The sequence below is a fragment of the Microcaecilia unicolor genome, chromosome 7 (assembly GCF_901765095.1).
Source record: "Microcaecilia unicolor chromosome 7, aMicUni1.1, whole genome shotgun sequence".
Taxonomy (NCBI): Eukaryota; Metazoa; Chordata; class Amphibia; order Gymnophiona; family Siphonopidae; genus Microcaecilia; species Microcaecilia unicolor.
Genome location: NC_044037.1, coordinates 210,514,573 through 210,526,830, shown reverse-complemented (window position 1 = coordinate 210,526,830; position 12,258 = coordinate 210,514,573). Strand labels below are relative to the sequence as shown.

At 42.2% G+C, this 12,258-nt stretch overlaps 1 protein-coding gene across 3 annotated transcripts in view; it reads left to right on the top strand.

The window, feature by feature from the left end:
• ITGAV (integrin subunit alpha V) overlaps window positions 1–12,258 on the top strand; it is a 162,164-nt gene that overhangs the window by 43,407 nt on the left and 106,499 nt on the right. For all 3 annotated transcript variants that reach the window (XM_030210296.1, XM_030210295.1, XM_030210294.1), the window contains exons 5-6: window positions 6,443–6,504; window positions 7,954–7,999. In XM_030210296.1, coding sequence (XP_030066156.1) covers window positions 6,443–6,504; window positions 7,954–7,999 — 108 coding nt within the window. The remainder of the gene's footprint in view (window positions 1–6,442; window positions 6,505–7,953; window positions 8,000–12,258) is intronic.

Here is a 12,258-nt window from a genome sequence, read left to right as displayed (position 1 = left end):
TGGCTTTGTGTTTTACTATTACAGGAGGGCATCCCAAACTTGTCCTAACAATCCCACAGAAAGCTGCATTGAATATTTGGGCCTTCAATTTATGAAAATATATTTCATGCTTATTAGATTGTATCTTGAACACCTAACTGTTATAAGTCAGTAGATAGCTTTGAGTACCACTTTGAGAGAGAACATTTTCTTTTGTTTATTGAAAATGGAATCTTGCAATGACAGGTGAATAACTTTTTAAAAGGAGATCGCAACATGCCTAGCCAAAGAAATTTTTTCTGTTCAAATGCTAAACAGTAAGTATTGTAGCACTGTTATATTGTGCTAGCTACCTTTGGCGGGTAAAATAGTTACAGATTTGTACCTTCTTTTTTGAACTAAAATACCATCTCTCCATAGCATTATCTTTATTACATTTGTACCCTGCGCTTTCCCACTCATGGCAGGCTCAATGTGGCTTACATGGGGCAATGGAGGGTTAAGTGACTTGCCCAGAGTCACAAGGAGCTGCCTGTGCCTGAAGTAGGAATTGAACTCAGTTCCCCAGGGCCAAAGTCCACCACCCTAACCACTAGGCCACTTCTCCACTCCTCTGCTGTGTCCATAAAATACTTTTCTTGACTCTAAGATCAACATTATGTTAGTGTGAGTGCTGTTTAAAGGTGTCTTGAAACTGAACTACAGAATATTAGAAACTTAGCATTCAGGGGGGCCAAACTTTTAGCTTTCCCATTCCTCTTCATTTACTCGTTTGCGCTTTTTTACATACTTCTGTTTTGAAGATGGGTGACTACGAATAATGTTTTAAATATTGTTAGTGACCAAAGCAGATATCTGTTATTTACCTGATTTACTATACAGAGCTCTCAGATGATCTTGTAACTCATTACATCCATACTTACTTAGTGTGCTTATTTTCCTTTTGTGACCTTTCTGGCCTAGTAAAAAGAAATTAATCTGTCATCTGGTGAGAACACACCCTTGTGCAATGACATAGGGATGTGCCAGACATCCTTTGCTTGAGCATGTTGCAGAGCACCTTTTTCCGTTGTGACCTCCAAGCATATCCTATGGTAATAAATTAGCTCTTTTAGAGCCCTGGGAACTGAAGAATGGACAGATTCTGACAGCTGCACAGCCTCTGGATGTATTTATCCTGTTGGAGAGAAAGGGGGCAACCCAAAAGCAGTCCAGTGAAAATAACGATCCCAGAGGTGGCTAGGGACATGTATTTTGGTGCTTTTGCAGACTCATTGCATCTACTATATGTGACGTACACCATCATTTTAGTGATCCTGATGCATATTTACTCAGTCCGTGTTAGAAGAAAGATCATCAAAATAGGATGCTGCACAGTCTTACTAGGTATCATTCAGCAAAACAAAGCAAAAAAAAAAAAAAAGCACCAATGGCCTTCAGAACGGGTACTTGCCTTTGATCAGTCGTGTAAACCGATGCTGTACATCATTAACCCGACATTGGCCATCTTTTCGGCACTCAGTGCATAGGAACATAAGAGTAGCCATACTGAGTCAGATCACAAGTACCTGGCAGAAACCCAAATCGTGGCAACATTCCATTCTACCAATCCCAGGGCAAACAGTTGCTTCGCCATGTCTGTCTCAATAGCAGAGTATGGATTTTTCCTCCAGGAACTTGTCCAAATCTTTTTTTAAATCCAGATATGCATCAGGGGTCATACAACAATATTTTCTAAAAAGAGAAGAACTGGCCCACCACCGGGCTCCCAGTAATGATATTGATCTTCTAAGAAGTCAATGCTCTAGCATTTCATTGTGTATAAACCTTACAGAATGTATTTTGCGGCGTTATCGGCAATCCAGTGACGTAGCTACGGGGGCCATGGGGGGCCTGGGCCCCCTAAATTGAATCTGGGGCCCCTAAAACTGAACATGCACACAACATGAGAGGATGCAGGGCAGGCAGTGTGTAGAGAACAGCGCTGGAGAAAGGTTTCAGGTGGCTGGGGTTTGGACCCCCACCAGCCAAAGTATTTGGGGTGTGGTGGAGCGAGGGTTGCGGCAGGAAGGTGGGCCAAATTGTGCTCCCCCCAGTTTGGGATCTGGATCCCCCCAAACGTTGAGGTCTGGCTATACCTCTGTGGTAATTGCGAGTTGGTGGGCCATTTCTTCTCTTTTTTGAAAATATTGTTGTACGACCCCTGATGCAGGCACTGAGTGCAAAAACATGGCTCATGTCGGGTTAATGATGTACAGCATCGGTTTACATTACTGATTAAAGGACAAGTTTCTGTTTTCAAGGCCCTTGGTGCTTTTTTTGTGTTGTTATCATTCAACATTTTCAGCAAACAGCATAAATGGAGAGGCCACACTTTTTTTTCTTACTTAAGAATATGACTCTGAGCCACAGATTCTCAACCCAGTCCTTCATGCATATTCGTTGTGGGTTTCCTGAAAATGTGGCTGGCTGGCTGGGTGTGTCCTGAGGACTGGGTTGAGAACCCCTGCTCTAAGCCAGTGCAGCAGTGGGTCACCATGAAAGACAGATTTTTGAAAGCAGCATTGATTTTAAAAACCCTCTGGCCAGTACAGTGCAATCCGCTTAAGTGCAAGGGTCTGGGACCAAAGAAATACATGCAGTTGACCGGAGCGTGCACTTAACCGTTGTGACCCAAAGAAGCTTGACATCTGATAAACATATGTACAGTACTGTTTATTATACGTACAGTATACAGTCTCCGATAGCTGACGTTATACAGTATCCGTTAACTGACGTTACACTTTTGTGTCTGTGAGTTCCATAGACTGCATCTGCCAGACGGTAAAAACTGTCATAGCACTGACATCCAGTGGCCTCCAGATAGGCCCGCAAGGTGTTGAGACTCTCCAGTGCTCTTACAAAAGTGACAGGAGATTGTTGATTTTCGTCAGCATGTGTCTCGCTGCTCATTTCATCATCTATTTCATCATCATCCGCTGCCTGCATGTAGGTGCATATCTTGACATCAGTGCTGTCGTCAGCTGTTTGTAGAACGTAATCAACAGCTACGTAGTGATGAAACTCCTCTTCAGTAACACCGGCTGGGATGTCAATAGCCTGTTCATCTGATGTGTTTGCAACAGCTGCATCTGTTTCGTCCCTCTCCACATCCTTAACAAAGCTTGCCCGCTTGTCGCAGTTCACAATGGTTGCCTGTGTAACATTATTCCAGGCTTCTTTCTGGATATGTAGGGAATCCAACAGTAATAGATTACGAGCCAGTTCAACAGCACGTTTGTCCTTGCCAGTCTGGTCATCCATAACGCTCATCAGACGACGTAGCACAAGAGTCCGATAATGTTGTTTGAAATTGGCTATTATGCTCTGATCCATAGGTTGGATCAGAGAGGTAGTGTTTGGTTGGAGGAAGACCACCTTGACGTTAGACAGCCTGACATCATCACTGTGTGCAGCACAATTATCACAAAGCAACAAAATCTGACGCTTTTGTGCCCGCATTCTAGTGTCTAACTTCTTTAGCTACTGCTTCCAAATTTCCCCAGTCATCCATGAATTTTTGTTAGCCTCGTATGGCACAGGAAGTCGCTTAACATTCTTGAAGCAACGGGGCTGTTTGCTCTTTCCAATAACGAGTGGTTCCAACTTCTCACTGCCATCCATATTGCAGCAAAGGAGGATCATCAGTCGGTTCTTCGACGTTTTACTTCCTGTAGTTTCGGCTTGTTTGAATGCAAGTGTTCCATCAGGAATCGCTCACCAGTAGAGACCATTTTCGTCAGCATTGAAAATGTCATGAGGTGCAAACTCGTTCAAGACAGTAGGAAGAACTGAAACAACCCAATTTTCAGCACCAAAGTCATCAGCGTCTTGTTTTTCACCATGCTATTTCTTGAATTTAAGTCAGTGGTTCCCAAACCTGGTCCTGGAGGCACCCCAGGCAGTCAGGTTTTCAGGATATCCACAATGAATATTCATGAGAGAGATTTGCATGCTCTGTCTTCACTGCATTTAAATCTCTCTCATGAATATTCATTGTGGATATCCTGAAAAACTGGCTGGCTGGAGTGCCTCCAGGACCAGGTTTGGGAACCACTGATTTAAGTAATGGCAATGAATATTCATGGGATAAACATAAAGGAATCCTGTTCCAAGGGAATGGATCCTCAGAAGCTTAGCTGAGATTGGGTGGCATAGCCGGTGGTGGGAGGCGGGGCTGGTGGTTGGGAGGCAGGGATAGTGCTGGGCAGACTTATCCGGTCTGTGCCCTGAAAATGACAGATACGAATCAAGGTTAAGTATACACAAAAAGTAGCACAAATGAGTTTATCTTGTTGGGCAGACTGGATGGACCGTGCAGGTCTTTTTCTGCCGTCATCTACTATGTTACTATATTGGATGGTGATCACGCCAGCACTATGCATTTCATGACTGAATATTGCCACTAAACAGATAGTGGACAACCCAAACCAAAATATTATCAAGGCATTATTATGGATTGATAAGTGATTATGTTATGAATAAAGAGATCACCTTGATTTCTAAAGATAAATACCCAAGTCATGAGCATAGAGACGCTTTGTTGGGATCTGTAATTAAATTAGGAATGGTGCTCATATTTATGCTGAGAGTTATTGAATGAGCCCATATGCACTATGACAATCCTATTATTAAGCAAATATGTTTGGAGTTTATTGGACCTAGTAAATGTGGCAGAAGTGACTGATCTACCCTGTCTGCCCAGTTACTTCTGACCAGACTGCCTAGCACATGATTTGATAAGGTATTGGAGAGGTCTGTAAAATCCTGAGACGAATTGAATGGATAAACACAGATCAATTGTTTGCTCTTTCAAAAGTATAAAGATTAAGGGGCACACCTTGAAGTTACCTAAGTAGTACTTTTAAAACAAATAGGAGAAAATATTTTGTTCACTCAATATATAATTAAACGCTGGAACTCATGGTAAAAACAGCCTAGCTGGGTTTAGAAAAAGGTTTGGGACAATTTCCTGGAAGAAAAGTCCAAAAACTGCCTTTGAGCTAAACTTGGGGAAAGCCAATTCTTATCCCTGGGGGTAAGTAGTATGAAATCATGCCACTTTTTGGGATCCTGCCAGGTACTTGTGACCTGAGTTGACTAATGTTAGATACTAGGCTTGGTCTGACCTAGTATAGCAATTCTAATGTACTTATATGACTGCCTGTAGGATATAATTCCGTATTCAAGAGAGCTTTATACCTTCCAAGTGACTGAGCCTGCAAGGTTCCTCTTCATTTATTTTATTTATTTTTTATTATTATTATTATTATATATTTTTTGTTTTATTTATTTAAAATACTTATATTCCGCATATCTAAAAATCTATGGGCCTGATATTCAAAGCAATTTAAGCAAGCAGGTGCCACTCCTGCTGGCTTAAATCACTTCCCGCTGCCTAAGTAGGGATATTCAACGGCACTTAACTGCAGAGTGCCGATGAATATCCCCACAGACCACCCAACTAAAAAGTGGGTCGGTCAGGAGGTTATGCGGGTGTTGGAAATATTCAGTGCTAGCTCCCACATAACTTTTTTTTTCCAAATGAGCCCCTGAACCCCACCCGCCAAGGCCCCCTCTTTTCCTCCCCCCCCAGAAGACCCTCCCCCCAGACCTGCCTGTATCCCTGGTTGTCATGGTCATTGGGGGCAGGAGCGCATCCCCCTCACTCCTGTCCCTTGCAGCGCCCATCTAAAATGGCTGCTGTGACCTCTTGCGGCAGCTCGCAATACTACACAAAGTACCGTGAGCTGCTGCAAGGGCCTATCTGAATGGCTGGTGAGGGGGGGGGGGGGGGGGCGGGGGGTCTTCTTGGGGAGTTTCTTGCCGTGAGCTGGGGGGCTCTTTAAAAAAAGAAAAAAAAAGTTATGCGGGCCATGGCCCAATATTCATCAGGGATCGCATAGCTCTTATGCAGGTCCCGGCTGAATATTGGCTGGGCCCATATAAGCTTCGGTGCCCAGCTCACCTGAAATTAACCCCCAGTATTCAGTGCTAGTGCCCAGACATGGCCTGGCACTGAATATCAGGGGATAATTTAGCCGACGACGATCAGCATTTAAAAATCACTGACTGCCACCGGCTGAATATTGGGAGTATGTACCTAGCAGTCTTCCCATTTTCAACCAAGTTGTCTCTGAATAATCCAAGCATCCTGTCAACACCAACTTACCACACCAAACCAGTGAACACAAAGAATGTGTACAGTCTTGTTAGGACCTGTAGCTATTACTGAACTTTTAGCCTGCTGGACAATCCCATTTTCTCATGAAGCTATTTAGTTTTTTATAATTGTAAACCGTTTAGGTTTTACGGATTGGCATATATGAAAATAAAATGAACCAGGAACCATTAATTCTGACATTACAGACTTATTTTGTTATTTGTTTTATTTTATTCTATTTGTTTTATTTTTCTGTTTAAGCAAGTCTTGATGCGGAAGGACAAGGATTTTGCCAGGGAGGATTCAGTATTGACTTTACAAAGGTATGCCATCTTCCTCAGTCTGGAAGAGACGTACACCAAAGTTACTACTTTTGTTGGACTGCATTGAGGGTGTGGGAGTGGGGCTGTAGGGTGAATGATGAGCTGTTGCTTAATTTTAGACTACTGCAATCTGCAATCTGCTTCTTGCTGGCCTCTGCTTCTTGCTGGCCTCCCACTTAGTCACCTCTCCCCTCTCCAGTCGGTTCAAAACTCTGCTGCCCGTCTCATCTTCCGCCAGGGTCGCTTTACTCATACTACCCCTCTCCTCAAGACCCTTCACTGGCTCCCTATCCGTTTTCGCATCCTGTTCAAACTTCTTCTACTAACCTATAAATGTATTCACTCTGCTGCTCCCCAGTATCTCTCCACACTCGTCCTTCCCTACACCCCTTCCCGTGCACTCCGCTCCATGGATAAATCCTTCTTATCTGTTCCCTTCTCCACTACTGCCAACTCCAGACTTCGCGCCTTCTGTCTCGCTGCACCCTACGCCTGGAATAAACTTCCTGAGCCCCTACGTCTTGCCCCATCCTTGGCCACCTTTAAATCTAGACTGAAAGCCCACCTCTTTAACATTGCTTTTGACTCGTAACCACTCGCCTCCACCTACCCTCCTCTCTTCCTTCCCGATCACATTAATTGATTTGATGTGCTTACTTTATTTATTTTTTGTCTATTAGATTGTAAGCTCTTTGAGCAGGGACTGTCTTTCTTCTATGTTTGTGCAGCGCTGCGTATGCCTTGTAGCGCTATAGAAATGCTAAATAGTAGTAGTAGTAGTAGTAGTAGTAATTACCTTATTTTAATTCTTGCTTTTATTGGATGCAATTTACTTATAATGTACTTTATTCCTTTGAGGTATCTTGTGTATGCAAATGCAGGCTTTTCCATTATGAATTCTAGCTCCTTTCCTACATTCTTTGTGCACAACATTAGAGAGGTTTAACCAGGCTATCCTAGAAGTTATTGGGTTCTTTTACTAAACTGCAGTAAAAAAGGCCTTACCACGGAGTGCACTCTGACGTCCCACATTAATTGTGTAATCTGCTCGTTCTTCCCACATGCTAAAAATTAAATTTTATTTTTTAGCACTAGGGTGGGTCGGGAGCAGAGAGAAGGTGTGCTCTGCAGTAATAGATTAGCGCAGCTGTATTGTCACATGCTAACCAAATAGCGTGTGAGTCCTTACTGCTTACAAAATAGATGGTGGTAGGGGCTTATGCGCTAATGGCCACACAGTAATGGGGAAAATAAGCACATGGCCAGTAATACAAAGAATCGAAAAAGCAGCCATTTTACCCATGCATAAAAACTGGCCTTAGCACACGGTAATGACATGCATATGTGTGCGCTAAGGCCACTTTTTACCACAGTTTGGTAAAAGGGTCCCATTATTCCCTGTCATACCTCTCTCATAATTTGTTAATCCCTTTGTTTGTTCCTTCACAGGCAGACCGAGTGCTTCTTGGAGGACCAGGCAGTTTTTACTGGCAAGGTAGCGTATACTTGAGCTCTGAAGATAACAACATGTGGGGAGAATTTTATAACAGGGAGCCTAGGTTAAGAAGGCCGGAAGTGCCTATTTACTGCCTGTTGTTATATAAAGACAAAATACATGTCTATTTGTCTATAAAATACTAGCTTAAATCCTGCAGAGATCACATTGCAGACATAGGCATTATCCCCTGGATTCTGTATAGCGTGACTTAAGTTGAGCTTGGAAATCCAGTCGTTTTCTGGACTTCTGCATGCATCTTAATTACCTAACAAGTCAGTCGGTGTCGATAATTGCCACTTAATCAGTTATTGACACTAGTCGGCATCAATTAGAATTTATGCGCAGAGCTATCTAAGTGTATTCTGTAATGTGATTCATGTAAATTCTGTTGCATAGTTGAAAAGGGGGCATGGTCATTACATGGAATGGGTGAGTCGTGGGCGTTTCTAAAATCTATGCGCATGGTTATAGAATATACCCAGTCCGCGCATGATTTAGGCGTCTGCATTTACACCAAGTTTTACTTGGTGTAACTGCCCGCAACTAAATTTAGTTGCGCGGACGGGCACTCAAGGTATTCTATAAACTGCATGTAAATTTAGGTTTATTCTATAAAGTACGCCTAAATTTACTTTATAGATTACGCCTAGGTGTATTTTGTTTCGGTGCCGATTATTTAGGCGTGATATATAGAATCTAGTCCTATGCCTGCTGGAAAGTAGGGGTAAATGTCTGTGTGTAGGTTATTGAAGTCAGAGGTGTAGCTAGGTAGGGTGCAAGGGGAGCAGCCGTTCCCCCAAATGGATTTTGAATGAAATGGCACCTAGGCGGTTTGGGTCTGCAGCTTCGCACTGGCACCTAATGTCAAAACCTGTTTATGCTTCTGATTGAAGTCTGCACAAAAATTGAGGTATTTTATAATCCATGCACATACACTGTGATTCCATGTGTGTATTGTACTTTTATACCTGGCACAATTTCATAAGCAAAATATTATCAGCAAAACGTAGGGCTTAACAGTGCCAGTCTTTATGATTTTAAGCAATAAACCACATCTTAAAAAATCAAGTATCTTTAGCGACAAGAGTATCCAAATTTATTTTGTTTGTGTGTACATCCAGGTCAAGTGACTTACTGGAGTATATTCTCCATATAGTCCAGACCTCTCTGCAAAATTTCACTCATATACCCTTCGTGTGAACCGTTGTGCTCATCGAAAAATGACTCAATGTGTTAGTAACATAGTATGTGATGGACAGTTCGGTGAAATCCTGGTGCACAATTTGGGCATAGATCCCCTGAATTTTATAAATGCTGTGTGCATTTTAAGGGAATGCCCTTGACCTGCCCATGCCCTTACATAAGTACATAAGTATTGCCATACTGGGAAAGACCAAAGGTCCATCAAGCCCAGCATCCTGTTTCCAACAGTGGCCAATGCAGGTCACAAAAACCTGGCAAGATCCCAAAAAAGTACAAAACATTTTATACTGTTTCTCCCAGAAATAGTGGATTTTCCCCAAGTCCATTTAATAATGGTCTATGGACTTTTCCTTTAGGAAGCCGTCCAAACCTTTTTTAAATTCCCCTCAGCCGCCTTTTCTCCAAGCTGAAGAGCCCTAGCCACTTTAGCCTTTCCTCATAGGGAAGTCATCCCATCCCCTTTATCATTTTCGTCGCCCTTCTCTGCACCTTTTCTAATTCCACTATATCTTTTTTGAGATGCGGTGACCAGAATTGAACACAATATTCGAGGTGCGGTCGCACCATGGAGCGATACAAAGACATTATAACATCCTCATTTTTGTTTTCCATTCCTTTCCTAATAATACCTAACATTCTATTTGCTTTCTTAGCCGCAGCAGCACACTGAGCAGAAGGTTTCAACGTATTATCAACGACGACAACTAGATCCCTCTCTTGGTCCGTGACTCCTAAAGTGGAACCTTGCATGACGTAGCTATAATTCGGGTTCCTCTTTCCCACATGCATCACTTTGCACTTGCTCACATTAAACATCATCTGCCATTTAGACTCCCAGTCTCCCAGTCTTGTAAGGTCACAATCCTCTCGCGATTTAACAACTTTGAATAACTTTGTGTCATCAGCAAATGTAATTACCTCACTAGTTACTCCCATCTCTAGGTCATTTATAAATGTGTTAAAAAGCAGCGGTCCCAGCACAGACCCCTGGGGAACCCCACTAACTACCCTTCTCCATTGAGAATACTGACTATTTAACCCTACTCTCTGTTTTCTATCTTTTAACCAGTTTTTAATCCAGAATAGAACACTACCTCCTATCCCATGACTCTCCAATTTCCTCTGGTGTCTTTCATGAGGTACTTTGTCAAACGCCTTCTGAAAATCCAGATACACAATATCAACCGGCTCCCCTTTATCCACATGTTTGTTCACCCCTTCAAAGAAATGTAGTAGATTGGTGAGGCAAGATTTCCCTTCACTAAATCCATGTTGACTTTGTCTTATTAATCCTTGCTTTTGAATATGGTCTGTAATTTTGTTCTTAATAATAGTCTCTACCATTTTGCCCGGCATCGACGTCAGACTCGCTGGTTTATAATTTCCCGGATCTCCTGTGGAACCTTTTTAAAAAATTGGCGTTACGTTGGCCACCCTCCAGTCTTCCGGTACCACACTTGATTTTAAGGATAAATTGCATATTTCTAACAATAGCTCTGCAAGCTCATTAAATTACATATTTCTAACAATAGCTCCGCAAGCTCACTTTTCAGTTCTATCAGTACTCTGGGATGAATACCTTCTGGTCAAGGAGATCTGCTACTCTTCAGTTTGCAGAACTGCCCCATTACATCCTCCAAGGTTACAGAGACTTCATTAAGTTTCTCCGACTCGTCAGCTTCGAATACCATTTCTGGCACCGGTATCCCACCCAAATCTTCCTCGGTGAAGACCGAAGCAAATAATTCATTTAATCTCTCCGCTACGGCTTTGTCTTCCCTGATCGCCCCATTTACTCCTCGGTCATCTAGCGGTCCAACTGATTCTTTTGCCGGCTTCCTGCTTTTAATATACATAAAAAAAAGTTTTACTATGTGTTTTTGCTTCCAACGCAATCTTTTTTTCGAAGTCCCTCTTAGCTTTCCTTATCAGCGCTTTGCATTTGACTTGACATTCCTTATGCCGTTTCTTATTATTTTCAGTCGGTTCCCACTGAGAATGCTCTGAAAGACACCAGACAATTTTTACTCCTCCATCTTCCCAGTAACAAGGGTGTCCGATTCACATCCATTCACTCTACAGGATTCTCCTATCAGGCCACAAAAATATAGAACTTACTACCTAGAGACATAAGGCAGATAACCAAGTACCTAAGAGTGAAATGCTTAAAGCTCACATAATAAAGATTTTTCTACTAGAAGTAGGGTAACTACTGACCATATGCATCACTAGATAATGATAGGAATGTCTACTGCCAATTCATTTCCATCCTTAAGAGAACAAGATACTTGTTAAAATGACTGAGCCTGTTATTGTTTCACTGTAAGCCACATAGAACCAAACCTCATTTGGATAATGTGGGATATAAGCATCAGTAGATGAACTAAAAATATGCTCCCTCCCCTTGCAGTTATGCATTAAGGGGGAAATTCTATATATGGCGCCTTAAAAATTGGCACAGTAAAACCACGCGGTTAGCACAATCCTATAAACTACGCCTAAAGTTAGGTGTAGTTTATAGAATACATTCACACGCTATTGTTGTACCTAAAATGTAGGCGCACCATTTAGGGCATCTAAAACCAGGCCTAAATACCTGTGCCTAAGTTAGACGCAGATTGGGTGTATTCCATAATAGTGTGCATAGTTTTTTGAAATGGCTATGCCCCCTTTTTGACCTTGTGCATTAGAATTTACACGCACTGCGTTATAGAATACACCTAGAAAGTTGTGCGTGTAAATTCAAATTAAAACTAATTGGTTAAGTACCAATTATCGGTGCTAATTAGTTTGTTAAGCAATTGTGCACGTAATTTGGCCGCACAGCCAAATTGGCATGCACAACTTGGGGGTAAGCCATTTTAACACACATTTAGGCACAAATGGCAGTATTTTATGAAGTTAAGCATGCCAGTGGTGCTAAAAGTTAAGCAACTTGTTACAGAATGAGAGGGTAAGGGGGCAATTCTGTACTGGCACCAGAGGACAAGCAGAAGGAGTCTATTCTATAAAGGAAAGCAGGGAACTACTTTCCTTTTTAAGATACATTTAAA